General features: G+C 44.5%; 1 protein-coding gene across 6 annotated transcripts in view; it reads right to left on the bottom strand.

Moving 5' to 3' along the window:
• Nucleotides 1–8,886: 8,886 nt before the first annotated feature.
• The window catches only part of FAH (fumarylacetoacetate hydrolase), a 36,363-nt gene continuing 30,815 nt past the window's right edge, over nucleotides 8,887–14,434 (bottom strand). For all 6 annotated transcript variants that reach the window (XM_033189231.1, XM_033189227.1, XM_033189229.1 and 3 more), the window contains one exon: nucleotides 8,887–9,187. In XM_033189231.1, the coding sequence (XP_033045122.1) occupies nucleotides 9,108–9,187 (80 nt within the window). In that variant the 3' untranslated portion in view covers nucleotides 8,887–9,107. The remainder of the gene's footprint in view (nucleotides 9,188–14,434) is intronic.

Raw genomic sequence — 14,434 nt, forward strand, 5'->3', positions numbered from 1 at the left:
TTGGCATTGGTCTCATTCATTGGAAGGCTACATATCCAGAAGTTATGGAAACCAATGGACCTTAGCAAGGGAAAGCCCATAGTGTTGATAGCCTCTGTCCCTTCCACTACAGTCACTTTGGTCATGATGTCATTGAGCAAACACCAGAGTAGACAGAGGAAGAGGCTGACACCCCCAAGTTGGGTCATTTTATCCACCTGATCGTTGAGAGTCTTTTCTGCAGTGGATGCCCTCCAGTAGGCATTTAGATGGCCCTTGAATATCTTGACACCCAGGGCCCCTTCAAAGATGTCTTTTCACACATATCTCCCGAAGACTGCCTTGGACCCTCTTCCCATCCTGTTCAGTTGGGTCAATGCTGTGATTCTCCTATTGGAGAAGGTTGGGAATTCCACACAGCACCCCCATTTGCAACAGACACTTCTGGCACTATTGGATCTGCTGACCTTAAGGACCAAACGGCAGAGTAGCTTTCATCACAGTCTGGATATATCTTTTCTAGAGTCCTTTATTATTCTGGGCCCCATTCAAAACCAGCGGTTTTATGATGTAACCAGTAAATCCATGAGACACACATACACAAATGTTCTATATATTGCCTCAAAAATCCAGAGATCCATCAACTGCTGAGCCTCTTTCTTTATGGTGGAAGACACAAGGTGAAGCAACATGTTTCTCATCTTAGTGGGGATATTCCAACAGGCCTCAGACTGCTAGAACCCAAGAAATTTCACCAATGTGGGAGGCCACTGAACCTCCACATGTGTTTTCTTCCCCTCTCTGGCAAGCATGTGGCAGTATGGCACTCGCTAGTCCTCATTCACCAGATCCCAGTAGCATAATGTTATCAGTGTAGCAGACAATCATAAAGTTCTATGGGCTCTCAAGATAAGAAGGGTCTCATATAATATGACAGAGACCAGGAGAACTGGCAGATCCCTGAGGTAATGCATTTAGGGTGTGCCACAGTCTTCTAACAGGTGAAGGTGAACTCCTTCTGATTATCTGTATTGACTGTGATGCAGTGGAAACTATTTCTAATACCACAGTTCTCAAACTTTGGTATGCATTGGAATCACCTGGACAGCTTGTTCTAACACAGCTGGTGAGCCCCTAAAATTTTTAATTCAGGTGGTCTTCAGTGGAGTTCTATAAATTGTACATCAGACATGTTCCAAGGTGGCGCTGAAGCTGCTAATCCAGGGACTACCCTTTGCGAATTACTGTTCTAGTCACCAGGCACAATACCAGGTGCATACCAGGTGCCAGGGGCTAAGCGGATCTTCTCTAATAAAGATACCACATCCAGAGCAACTTCTGAAATGGCATCGATTCCTGATTGTGTTTATGAAAATCTGTAATCATTCTCTAGGATCCACCTGGTTTTTGCATAAGCCAGACAGGTGGCTTAAATAGTGATATGATTAGAACCACCTGTCCTGCATCTCTCAAGTCTTTGATGGGGGCACAATTCAGTTGCCCTGAAAATGCAGTATTGCTTTTGGTTTACTATTTTGGCACAAAGAGGCGGTTCCAAGGGCTTGCATGGGGCCACTTCTTCCATAATAGCCCTCACTCCATGGGTCCAATTGTCACCCTTAATACCAATGGCTTTATTCATCAGGATTTAAGTGGCAAATTCAAAAGGCTCAGTGAAGAGGGTTTAATTTGGGACAATCTTCAGAAGGACAGGTAAGGTAAAGAGAATCAGTAAGGGCTGATGATTAATCCAGGGTTAACAACGATAAGAAGCCATTACTGCCCCTTGCTTAGGGAGAAAACAGTGGCACCAGAATCTAGCAAAGGCTGTGGTTATGTTTCCCACAGGAGCAGTAGGACACAGTGGGACACAGCCACTGCCCAAACCATGGCTCAGCAGGGAAAGAGTAAGGAGAATGATGCTCCCTGCTGCTTTCTCCCTCTATATTCCAACCTCTGCCTGCACTTCCACTGGTCAGTCCTAACCAGCAGCCAGAGGGCATGAGCCTGGGTGATGTTGTCCAATGAGGTCAGCCTCCAGGGGCACGAAGAGCAGCACAGGGAAGGATGGAGAAGAGCTCTAGAGGGACAAAGGGAGACAAGCCTGCAGAGGGCCCTGGGTGCTCTTCCTGCCAACAGACCTCAGTCAGGGCCCAACAAGTGTGCCCAAAGCAATTTTCTAACTTTTTAGTTAGAAAAACAATTTTCTGATTATTTAGGAGAGAGGGTTGGAATATCAGTTCCTCACATCCCTTGGACTTCTTATGCAATTTGGTCCACTCCCTCTCCACCCTTCTGCACCAAGGAGAGGGGCACCCTGGTTATATCCAACTCTACCCTTTTTCCAAGGAAAGGAGTGTCCACTTGCCTAATCTACATAACTAAGAAGGACCCCAGAATTGAGAATACTTCAGCTGACCATACAGAGGCTGCTGCGCAATATACCCCAAAAAAAGATTACACTGTCTCTTAGAAGCCACCTCCATTTCACAGCAGTCATCCCATTAAGCGGGGGAGTTATGGGGGTTCACTTTGGAGATAGGACAGCAGCTCAGGCTTTCCGTGAATGTATATTAAGGGAAGAGAGATCCCAGAAAGTTAAACGACTCGATGACATTCAAAGGCTGAAACTTAGGCTACAAACATAGTGCTTCAGTGACCATCCTTGGTGCACAGAGGTTGTTGTTTTGTTTTGTTTTTGTTTTGTTTTCCTTTTTTCTTCTCTTAGATTACCAAATACAGTACTAACATCATTTGAAAGAAGAGTCTGGCTTGAGCTTATAGCTATGAAACGGGGAATTTTGTGAGTACAATGCCACACACATTTAGAAGCAACTACTGTCTAACAGGGGGATTGGACACAAAGATGCGTAGTGCACAGCTCTGCCCTTGAGAAGCTTGCTTCCACAGGCCAAAATCAAAGTCCACATACCACTAGACCATAAATGGGGAGAGTGTTGTCCTAAAGGCTGAAAGCTCTAGAATCCAGTTTCAGCTCTGCCACTCACTAGTTGTGTGAAATGAGCAAGTCTCTGCTATTACACAACAAATATCAGAGACAATGTGGAGTCCAAAGATGGAGATAAAGAAGCAATATTGCCCTTAGGCTGGAGTAAGGTATGGAGGGGGCGCTTCCTTGGAACTCATGCCACAGAGGGGCCAGCTTATAACAAATATGCATACACAAATCTATTTGTTCAAATTCATACGAGCACTTCTACCCCTTGGGCCTCAGGTTGGTGCAGCTCAACCTGTACCGCAAATATCCAATCTTATGAGTAATACTGTCCAAGCCAGGAGAGTTCTTCTTCACGTCCCTACCCTGCATCTTCAAAATAAAAGAGACTATGTGAATGCCACGCAGGACTGTGGCAGGTCCAACCCTGGAGGTGGACATGTCAGTGGAAGCGCTTAGGTAAGAGAAAGGAATGATTATTTAACTTATTACACACTTCCTCCTAGCCAGAATGTAAATGATTATTTCCCCAAACAAATGTCATTTCCCATTTATATCAAATATCCACTTTCTTGCTTTTTTTTCTTGTTTGGCTTCTATTTGATTGAAAATTGGTAAAATAGGCAACTGAACTTAATTATCATTGCACTTGAAGGGAGTTGATGGGATGGCAATGTTTAGATGAGAATTAAAGACATAAATTCATCAATTACATACCTACTTTATACATTTTTAAAATCAAACTTCATTTCCAACCTGTGGTTCTGAAGGGGCTCACAAAACGTGCCCTAGCTGGCACATGGGTATCATAACCTAAACGAAGAGTGATACTAATTCTTTACTTTGGCAACTAAATAGACAGTGAACACTAAGACTGCAAAGTAGTTTTGTTTTTATAAAATATATTTAATAAGATTTAATTAATTTTTTGAGTTGGGTGCAGTGACACACGCTTGTAGTTCCAGCTACTCAGATGGCTGAGGCAGGATGATCTCTTGAGCCCAGGAGTTTGAGGCCAGCCTGGGCAACATAGTGAGACCCCATATCAAAAAACAAAACAAAACAGATTTTATTACATTTTCAAAAAATGAATTTAGACATTTCATTTTTATTTGAAGAATTTTGAGATTAAATGTTAAAGCTCTTTAATTATAATCTGTATCTTGCTTTTTATTATTAAAAATTTTGAAAATTTTCAAAGAAAACTAACTTTGAAAGCGCATACGAAAAATTTAATTTTTCAATCTTTAACACTTAGTTTAGAGTTTTGATGAAGATATTTACTTCTTGTACAGTGAAGTATAATTCGATATACTTTTTAATATTTTATATTGTCAATAAAACACACATTTATGAAAAGCTCAGGAGAGCATAATTAATGATTCTAATGAAATTAAAGAAAGAAAAATAATTGTAAAAAATAACATCTGATTTTAAAAATGTATAAAGCATAAAATTCATGAATTTATGTCTTTAATGCTCATCCAAACATTGCCATCCCATCAGCTTTCTTCAAGTGCAATGATAATTAAGTTCAGTTGTATATTTTACCAATTTTCAATCATATAAAAGCCATCAATTTGCAAATATGTTTGTTTTGCAATTATGAAAGCAAACATATCTAGGTAGGAAAATAGAAAGTATTTTATTTAACAGTGTATAGCTTGTTTATACCGCCTAAATACTGAGACTCCATGAGCACTCTCAGGTTAGGCCCTGCAAATACTAGAAGTAGACCTATCAATAAGACACAATCTGCTCCCAGTCATCTCCTAGAATTCATTCACTTACTTAACGAGTATACATTGAGTAGCTCTTATGTGCTAGGTACTGATGAACTTTCAGTAAGCAAAAGCAGACTATCCTCAAATAGCTGAAAATCTAATGAAGGCAGATACTAATCAAATCATCATAAACAACAATGGTCTATTTATTTCTGGGATCATGACCTTGGCCGGAATAGATGTGCCATGCTACTCCATTCCCTCTTCAAGAAAGAACTTGTCGCTCCAGCTTTTGGGTGTGCTGTTGGCAAACAGTCTGAAAATAAGACTGGCCTCAGCCTTATTTAGTTTTCAAGAGCAAAATTTTAAAAAGCAAAAACAGGCTTGCAAGCAAGCATCCAGTCTTGGTCCATCTCCCACGAGTTTCTTTCTGCCTCTCTGCAGGAGGAGAGAGAGCAAAATACTCCCACAGCCCTGGAAGTCTTGCTGAGAGGGCAGAAAGAGAGGGGATACACAGAAAACAAATTAGTACTTCGGAATACAACCCTGCCACATTACTTTTTCTGGAGTTGTTAAAAAGGAATATGCTTCCAAACTAAAGAAAGGGGAAAAAATGTCAAAATAGAACCACTTTTGAGATCCATTTTGTTGTCAGGAATCTTTGAGATAATATTAATTATGATACTTTACACCCCAAAATTGCCAGGCATGGTGGCTCATGCCTGTAATCCCAGGACTTTGGGAGGCCAAGGTGGGAGGATCACTTGAGCACAGGTGTTCAAGACCAGCCTGGGCAACATAGTGAGATCCCATCTATACAAAAAAATAAAAAAATCACCTGGGCATAGTGGTGTGCACCTGTAGTCCCAGCTACTTAGGAGGCTGAGGTGGGAAGATCACCTGAGCCAGAGAAGTCAAGGCTGCAGTGAGACAAGATTGTGCCACTGCACACCAGCCTAGGTGACAGAGTGAGACCCTTTCTCAAAATTAAAAAACAACAACAAAAACAACAACAACAAAAAAAAAACAGAAAAAAATCCCTAAAATTCCCTTGTCCTCAAAAACATTGTCTTCATTCAAGTCTACACTCACCCTCAGGAGAGCTCTCAATGTACAGTGTTTCAAAGGTAAACCAATATGTGTGAAAGGCCTCAGGACAGAGAAGTACCATGGTGGGGGCAAAAAGGCTTCTCTTCCTCCACTCCCCTCTGCAATAGAGACAGGGGCTCCTGGCCCCTGGAACCCCTAGTGCCTGTCCCAGCCCAGGGCAGTAGCATGCCCCTGAGCCTAGCTCCCTTGCCACCCTACAATAAAACCTGCAGTGGGCCCCATCTTGCCAGAAACACCTCTGCACTGACTCCTCCTGGTCAGGTAAAGTTTCAAATGAACTCTACTCTCAGTTCCACAGTCATCCATTCATATTCCAAATGGGCCACTAGTTAAAAACAGGAAGCATAAATGGAATACAAATTATAAGGAAGATACAGTGATAACTATAGCCAACCTGCCTTGAGATGCTCATCATCCCATCTGCAAGCTCCATTCATCTGGTCAAAATGCTTCTAGTCCTTAAAATACCACTGTCAAAAAGAGGAAATTTGGCTCTGAAAGTCATTTTTGTCTATTTCATATTATTACACACAGATAGGTTTCAATAAATTAGATCTCTAAAACTAAAGACCATTAAAGTCACTTGTCATGTGGGGCTGGCAGTGAGCACTTCTGGAGTTGGAGACAGTAAAACAAAGAGGCTCTTTTCGCTGAAGATTAGGGAAAAGTAATTGCCAAGTAAAGCCCAGGCTGGACCCAGAATTAACATCCATTAGTTTGGTTTCTTAAGTGAATCTGGTGCCAGGAACATTTCTGGCTCTTTCTGCCCTGTGTATGTTTCAGACTCTGGGGCAGGTCCATTGGGTTTTCCCAACATCACCAAGCCCTTTAAGTGCGTTAAATGCCCAAAAAGGGAATAAGCGTGTGATCCCAACTGATGACATCGGCATTCTCTGGTGCCAGTGGGAACAAGTGGATTAATAATGATTTTAAGTGACCTTTGCCCATGACCCAGAGATCTCCAGTAAAGACCTACTGTGCAGAGCATGAGGGCCTTTTATCTATGTGCAGGTGAGGGCTTTGAGAAAAAGATGAGTCACTCCTGTGGGTTGATGCCAGGAGAGAAGGCTTCAGGAACAATCTCAGAACACAGTCTAGAGAGCAGGGGTTTTAGCTGAGTCAACAGAAGCAGATGTCGCCCTGGGAACATAAGCCCCAGGAATTCAGAAAAATCCTGGGGAAGGCTTTGGTCTTCCAAATTCAAATAAGTGTTTACATCAGTCTGATCTGGAGAGTAACGTCTGGGACACCCGACTGACAGCTGCCCTATACAGCATTTCCACTGAAATCAGCAAAGCACTGGAGAATATGGCCCTAGAGCATAGCTCTAGGAAGTCAAGTCCACGGGGAGCAGTTCGGCCTCAGAGTGTGATATTTCCAAGCCTGCGTGTAGCAGAGACTACTAATTGTCCCCCAGTGTTCATTCTCCCCTTCTTTTAGGGCAATCAAACTAATTTTCACAGGGCAAGCAATGTGTTTAGATGAAATACTGTATTTCCGGGCTTTCTTGTAATGAGGTATGGCCTTGTGACCAAATTTACATCAATGAAAGGTAAGAAATGTGTGGTATGGGACCACCAGGAAAGCTGCTTAAAGTGACCTAACTCAGGAGGAAGGAGTTCTGCCTTTCCATCCTCCCAACCCTCACCTCTTTGTTGTCTCTTTCTACTGGCCTGGAACTTAGGTATACTAGTTGGAGCTCCAGCAGCCATTTTGCACCGTGAGGTAACCCCAAGACTGAAAACCACATACCAAGGATGGCCGAGCAGAGGTATCTTTAATGATACTGTGGAGCTGCCATACTAACTCCAGCCTTCCTGACCCCAGATTGCTTTTATGTAAGGGAGAAATACCAGTCTCCTTGATGTTCTTTAGAAATGATAAGCATATTCCATCCTCAGGGCTTTGCACTGGCTGATTCCTGTGCCTGGAGGACTCTGTCCCCAGGTATCCATCTGGCCTGCTCCCCTCACTCCTTCAGCTCTCTAGCAGAAAGGTACTACAGGATTAAGGCCTTCTGTGACCATATTTACAATAGCATCCACATCCCCCAGTCGTCCATAAAACTTATTACCATCTGTCATACCACATGTCTTTTCCTTACCTGTTTATTGTCTATCTCTTTCCACTCAAATGTAAGCTTCAAATGGGCTATTCTGTTTACTGCTGTGCCTCTCATCCTTAGAACAGTGCTTAACACATGGAAGGTGCTCAATAAAGATTTGTTGAGTGAATGAATGAATGGTGCGATCTGATGGATGGGCTCTGCATCCTCAACTATCCTCCTAGGCCCCAGTATAAGGTTCATCAGGCCCAGGAAAGGTTGCAGGGCACCCTCCCTTGCTGTAGTCACCAAGGAACTAGGGTAGAACCAGGGCTGCCTGTGTGCAATGGGTTGGGGCAGAAGAGATGGGACAGAGCTCACTCTCCTGGCTCTAGTGGGCTTTCAAGAGGTGAAAAGCTAGGTCCTTTTCTGCCATCATCACAGTTCAGGTGTGCACCCATGACTCGGAGTCTCTTCCCAGGCTTACAGTGTGGAGACACAGCCACAGGGCCCATGAACCAAGCCTACAACCCATATGTGCTCATCCGTTAGCCCCAAGAAATACTGGACATGTAGGGTGCTCTGATGGGCAATTTCATGTACTAATTTGGCTAGACTAAGGTACCCAAATATTCTACATGTTTCTAAGAAAGTATTTTTTAAATGAAATAAACTTAAATCAGTGGAGTAAAGCAGATGACCCCCCACAATGTGGCTGGGCCTCATCTAATCAGTTTAAGGCCTTCACAATGACTCACTTCCCAGAGGAAGAGAAAATTTTGACAGCAGACTGCTTCAGATTCAAATTGCAGCTCTTCCTTGGGTCTTCAGTCAGTAACCCACCCAGCAGGTTTTGGACTTGCCATCCTCCAGAATCCCATAAGCCAATTTGCTAAACATCAATCAATCAATCAATCGACCTCTTTCTCCTTGGTTCTATTTCTCTGGAGAACCCTGACTACTACAGGTGCCAGTCTCTTTTCATATTCCATGGAATACCAGGAGGCCTGGGATGTCTAATAAGAAAACCCCACAAAGACCCTTGACCTCATGAATAACAGTGAGAAAACATATTAATGAATGTCTGGCAGGGAGGCTTTACACACCTTGGTCCACTGGATCAAATCACGATCATAAGTGGACACAGCTGCACCTGCGGCAGTGCAGGCCTCAGAGCACAATGGCTTTATTTGTCACTGAATGAAGGACCAAGCTTACAGCCCAAGGGAGGATCCCCGTCACAGGATTGAAAGGGGTGCTTGAGCCCTTTGTTTCTGGAACAGCAGAGAAAATCTCATGATGGTAAGAGAGCAGGCAGCACTTTTCCAGCACACTGGCCAAAGCCGATGCGGTAACCATCCCCCTGGCAATACCCTGGAACAGAGGAGGACAAGGGTCAGTCACAAAGTTGCTGGGCTCACCAGAACCAACACCTAGGCAGCGGCAGTGCCCGTCAGCACACAGCTGGCCCAAGGCAGGAAGGTGCCATCAGAATCACACACATATCTTAAACACAAGAATAACCCTCCACAGAAGCTGGGCAGAGTCACACACAGGAGCACTTGGACTGGAACCTGGGCCCACCTCCCAGCCAGGGATCCTCAGAGGAACTGCAAGCCTCAACAGCTTTCCTGTGGCTGATATGGTTTGGCTGTGTCCCCACCAAACGTCATCTTGAGTTATAGCTCCCATAATTCCCATGTGTTGTGGGAGGGACACGATGGGAGATAATTGAATCATGGGGTGGTTTCCCCCATACTGCTCTCATGGTAGTGAAGAAGTCTCACGAGATCTGATGGTTTTATAAGAGGAAACCCCTTTCACTTGGCTCTCATTCTCTCTTGCCTGCCACCATGTAAGACGTGCCTTTTGCCTTCCACCATGATTGTGAGGCCTCCCCAGCCATGTGGAACTGTGAGTCCATTAAACCTCTCCTTCTTCATAAATTACCCAGCCTCAGGTATGTCTTTATCAGCAGTGTGAAAACAGACTAATACAGAGGTCAACTCTCCCCACACGGGTTTGGGTTCAAATCCTCGCTCTGTCAATTAGCCTGAAGCCAGAATACCTGAGTTCAAAGCCTAGTTCCTCCACTTACTGGCTCTGTGACCTTGGGTCCCTCTAGACCTCAGTTTCTTCATCTGTGCAATGGATCTAATGATAGTGCCCACCACACAGGACTGCTGCAAGGATGATGGGAGCAAATGCATAGAAAACTCTGAGAACAGTCTCCAGTCCCTATGTGAAATACTCTGTAAGTGTCAGTCATTATAACCATTATGAACCGGGTGGCTGGGAACAAGCTGTTTAACTTCAGAACTCACCTCCCTCATCTACAAACAAGAAAAACAATGCTTATCTCTCAAGGTTGTAAGGATTAGACTAAATATTTCAGTGAAATTCCCAGTACATCTCAGAAACTAATAAATACTAGTTTCATTCATTTAATTTCATTTCAACAAGGCTGATGGAAAAGCAGAGAGAAGTCCATCTCTGCCCTTGAGAGGGGTCCACTTAGAGGGAGTGGGAGGTCTGGATGAGAGATACAGAGAAATGCCTACAAGGTGCTGAGTGAGCAGCATGGAGGGAAAGGGAGCAGGGAGCGGGGACATCTGAGCCGGGCCTTGACAGGTAGCTAGGAGTTCATTAGGGAAGACACATGAAAATGCCACTCCAGACAGAGGGAAGAACATGTGCAAAGGCTCAGAGATTCAGGCACGGGATGCATTTGTCACATCTGTTCAGTGAGGCTGTCCTTTGGGGGACCCTAAGAAGCCAGGTTACCAAGGGCTCTGAGAAGCCATGGTAAGGTGTTTGAACCTCATTCTAAGGGCAATGAGGTAACACAGAGGAGTGTTCAGCAACTTTCACTTATCAGAATCAAGTCAATACAGAGGCCTTCAGGCACCTGGGTTGAATTGCTTCTCAAAGGCCCCGAGCCACATGAAAGCCAGAAAAGGCAGTGACAGGGCAGCACCGAGACGACACCAGGCCCAGGATGGAGGCAAAGCCACTTCTGGGGATGCTAATGACCTTGAGTTACAGAAAAATACTATTAGATCCCCTCGCCTGCTGGAGGCAAGCCCCAAACATGGAGCTGTGCTTCCTGCTACCCAATGTGAAGAAGAGAAATGATGCATTTACAAGATCCCAGAAGCCAAGAGAAAAAAATCCAAGCACAATGCTGAGAAGACTCATGGCCGTCTGACACCGAGACCAAGGGTGGATCCACGCGACGGGGTCAACAACATCTTCAGCAAGCCCTCCTGGCCCAAAAGGGTACAGCTTCTCTGAGGTGGTCCTCATGGCCACCCCTGCTCAGCAGCAGCTCAACCCAGTATGTTTCCTCAGCCCTCTCCCTTCCACTGCCTGGTCATCTGAACGGACCTTCTGGCTCAGGCCACTCTGATCACTCTCCTTCTCTGGAAAGGCAGCAGCTTGAACACCACAGTGGCATTCCCAGAAGTTTTGGTCCTGGAGCCCCTTACCCTCCCTGGCGCCAGTACAGTCGAGCTAGCCTCCCTGGCTGGGCGCACCCCGTGACCCACATGCTGACAACGTGCAGGGATGCCCTTTGTCGAGAGCTATGCCCTCGCCTCTTCTGTTGCTCAGTTTCATTATTTTCTGTCAGTCACTTTTCCATCTCAATGCTCAGAAATATCCACACCACTGGAGGAAAAAAAAAAAGCCTATTAAAGTAAAACTAGCTCCCAGCAGAAATTTATTAAACAACTATCAAAACAACTAACTCGGAACTGCAGCATTTTTAAAGAGCCTTCTCCCAAACATGGTCCTGAAGGAGAAGGGTCACCGCTTCTACACCCTGGGACCCCTGGCCACCCTTGCCCAGGAATTCTGTGCCAGGCAAGGGAAGCAATAAAGCTGGAGAGAGAAACTGGAATAAACAGAGACACAGGAAGACCAGGCGGCAGATGCCACCACTGAGAGATACAGGGAAAGAAAGAAAGACTTTTGCTCAGATATTGTTTCCAAATAATGTCAGATACCAAGAAAGAATCCACAACAAACCACAACTATCAACACATCAAAGATCTGAAGGAGAGTGGGAAATGCATGTGTCCAGCAGTGCAGAGCCATCTGTGCAAATGCCTGTGAGAACACATTCTTGCAAGTTGCAAGCTGAACACTAGATGGGGCTTGTGAGCAAGACTAGGGGATGGATGAGTTACACCAAGACCATCAGAGATTTTTGTTGATAATTGTTGGTTTGTTTACTTCACCTGTTCTCTTGCTGAACATTTTGTGGTTTTTGGACTCTCAGAAATGAGAATCCCATTGCACCACTTAAAGAGGCAAGAGGACACAAGGGTTCAGAGCACAGCTCCTGGAGCCCAGCTGCCTGTGTTCAAACCCTGGCTCCACCCTTTATCGTCTGTGTGATCCTGGGTAAATATGCATCTTTCTGGGTCTCAGTTTCCAAATCTGAAAAATAGAGACAATAAAAGTAGCTGCCTTGTTAGGAATAGAAAATGTACTGCAGGTAAAGCACTTGGCACAGTGTCTGGCCTGCAGTAAGTGCTGCGGCGTTGGCTGATGCCAGCACTTCTGAATGTTCTATCACATTTCCAATGGTTAGAAATTGATCTGGGGAAGGAGCATCCATGAAGAGCAAGCAGGGAAATGAGAGGCAGCCATAAAAGCATCTGAGCAGGTACAGAGAAGGAGGAGGAAAGCTAGGAAGAGCTGAAGAAACCATGTGTGGCTTTCAAGCAAGAAAGCAGCTCAGCAGGGCTGACCAGTGAAGTCGTAAAAGGTGATGGCAGAGCTGTCCACCAACACGGGGCACCTTTGCACAAGGTAACACAGCTGACGCACCACCTCCACCTGCCTGCTCCTCTGCTTACCCCCTCTTTTCCCCCATAAACACACAGCCCAAATTTTAGCAATATGCACTCATTTGAGTTTTTCAGTGGTCCCTTCTGTATGAAATTCTCTTTTTTCTTTTTATTAATATATAATGTAGGCCTCTCATCTTAGCAAATTATAATTCTTCTTTCTTGGTTCCAGGGGATTTTGCGCATCTGTTCCCATTTCCCTCTTCACTTGCCAACACATGCTTCTTCAGATCCAAGGAACTGCCTTTCCCTGAATTCCTCTGCTGGCCTCCAAAAATCCTTTTGGAGCAAGGCATTGTATACACAAACAAACATGGAAATGACTCTCATGGCATCTTGGCTCCTTTCTCAATCCTTCTCTGGCTCAAATGTCAAGAACACATGTGCATTCCAACTGCTAAATACCAGCCTCCTTTCTTCCAGGCCCTGGACAGCTGCCTGGTCTAGCATGGCTTAGTCAGGGGGCCTTATTACACTGACAACAGAGAGCTAAAGCCACCATTTTCTCTTCTGCCATCATCTCTTTCCTTCCTTTCCCCAAATCAAAACTTCAGAAAGTGCTTTCACTCCATCCACAGAACCGTGACCAAAAGCCTGCGGTAGGTCTGGCGAGCACTGCAGAAAGACTAGAAACAAACCCAGCAGGGGAATCAGAAGACCTCGGTTGCAGCCTGGCTTCCCCAGTTGTGGGACTTCTGTCAAGTAACCTGCCTTCTATCAGCCTAAGTTTTCTACTCTGCAAAATGGGGGCAATGATATATTACCAAACGGCTATTGTGAGTAAAAAATGAAATAAGGAAGGTGGACATGCCTACAACATGGTTGGCTACCAGCAGATGTTCAGTAAATATTGTCAAATGCAAATTAGAGAGGTATAATTAGGCTGCAGAAATGTGAGCAAAATGGGTATTTATTGACTAATAATGGGTATCATCTGCTGTTTTGAACTCTGCCTGCATCTTCTCTACCAAATCCACTTTATTCAAAGAACTAACCAACAGCCACACTGAGCATGCACTGTGTGGTTGCTACTTGGACTAAACTTTGCTCTCCAAGAGCTCTGGAGTAGACTAAATTATGGCCCCCAAAGACATACGGCTGAATCCCTAGGACCTGTGAATGTTACCTTATATAGTAAATTTTTTGGAGATGTAATTAAGTTAGGATCTTAGAATGAGGAGATTGTCTAAATGCTATCACATGTGTGTTATAAGAGAGAGGTAAAGGAGATGAGACAGAAGAGGAGGTGACAATGTGACCATGGAGGCAGAGATCAGCGTGATGTGGCCACAAGCCAAAGAGGCTTCCACCAGAAGCTGGAAGAGGCCAGGGACAGACGCTCCCCAGAGTTTCCAGGAACGTGGCACTGCCAACACAAGGATTTTGAACTTGTGCCTTATAGAACTGTGAGAGAATACATTTCAGTTGTTTTAAGCCACAAAGTTTGCAGTACTATGTTACTGAGGCCACAGGAAACTAACACAAGCTTTTAGTTAAGCACAGAAACTGACATGAACATCATTAACCAGAATTCTGTATTTTCCATGAATTGCTAGCAGAGAGGACAGAGATATTGATTCTACCTGAGCAACCAGAGAAGGTAACATTTGGGCTGAGCCCGTGTATATCCAAGAGTTTGCAGGTAATGAGAAAAGCAACTCTCTTATCACAGAGGGTTACGTATTAGAACAAGACTATAAGACTAAGCAGATAGAGCAGAATCAGAGGGGAAGATATTGACTTGTTGAAACAGCAGCTTTGAGAA

The sequence above is a fragment of the Trachypithecus francoisi genome, unplaced genomic scaffold, assembly GCF_009764315.1.
Source record: "Trachypithecus francoisi isolate TF-2019V2 unplaced genomic scaffold, Tfra_2.0 Lachesis_group3, whole genome shotgun sequence".
NCBI classification, from domain to species: Eukaryota; Metazoa; Chordata; class Mammalia; order Primates; family Cercopithecidae; genus Trachypithecus; species Trachypithecus francoisi.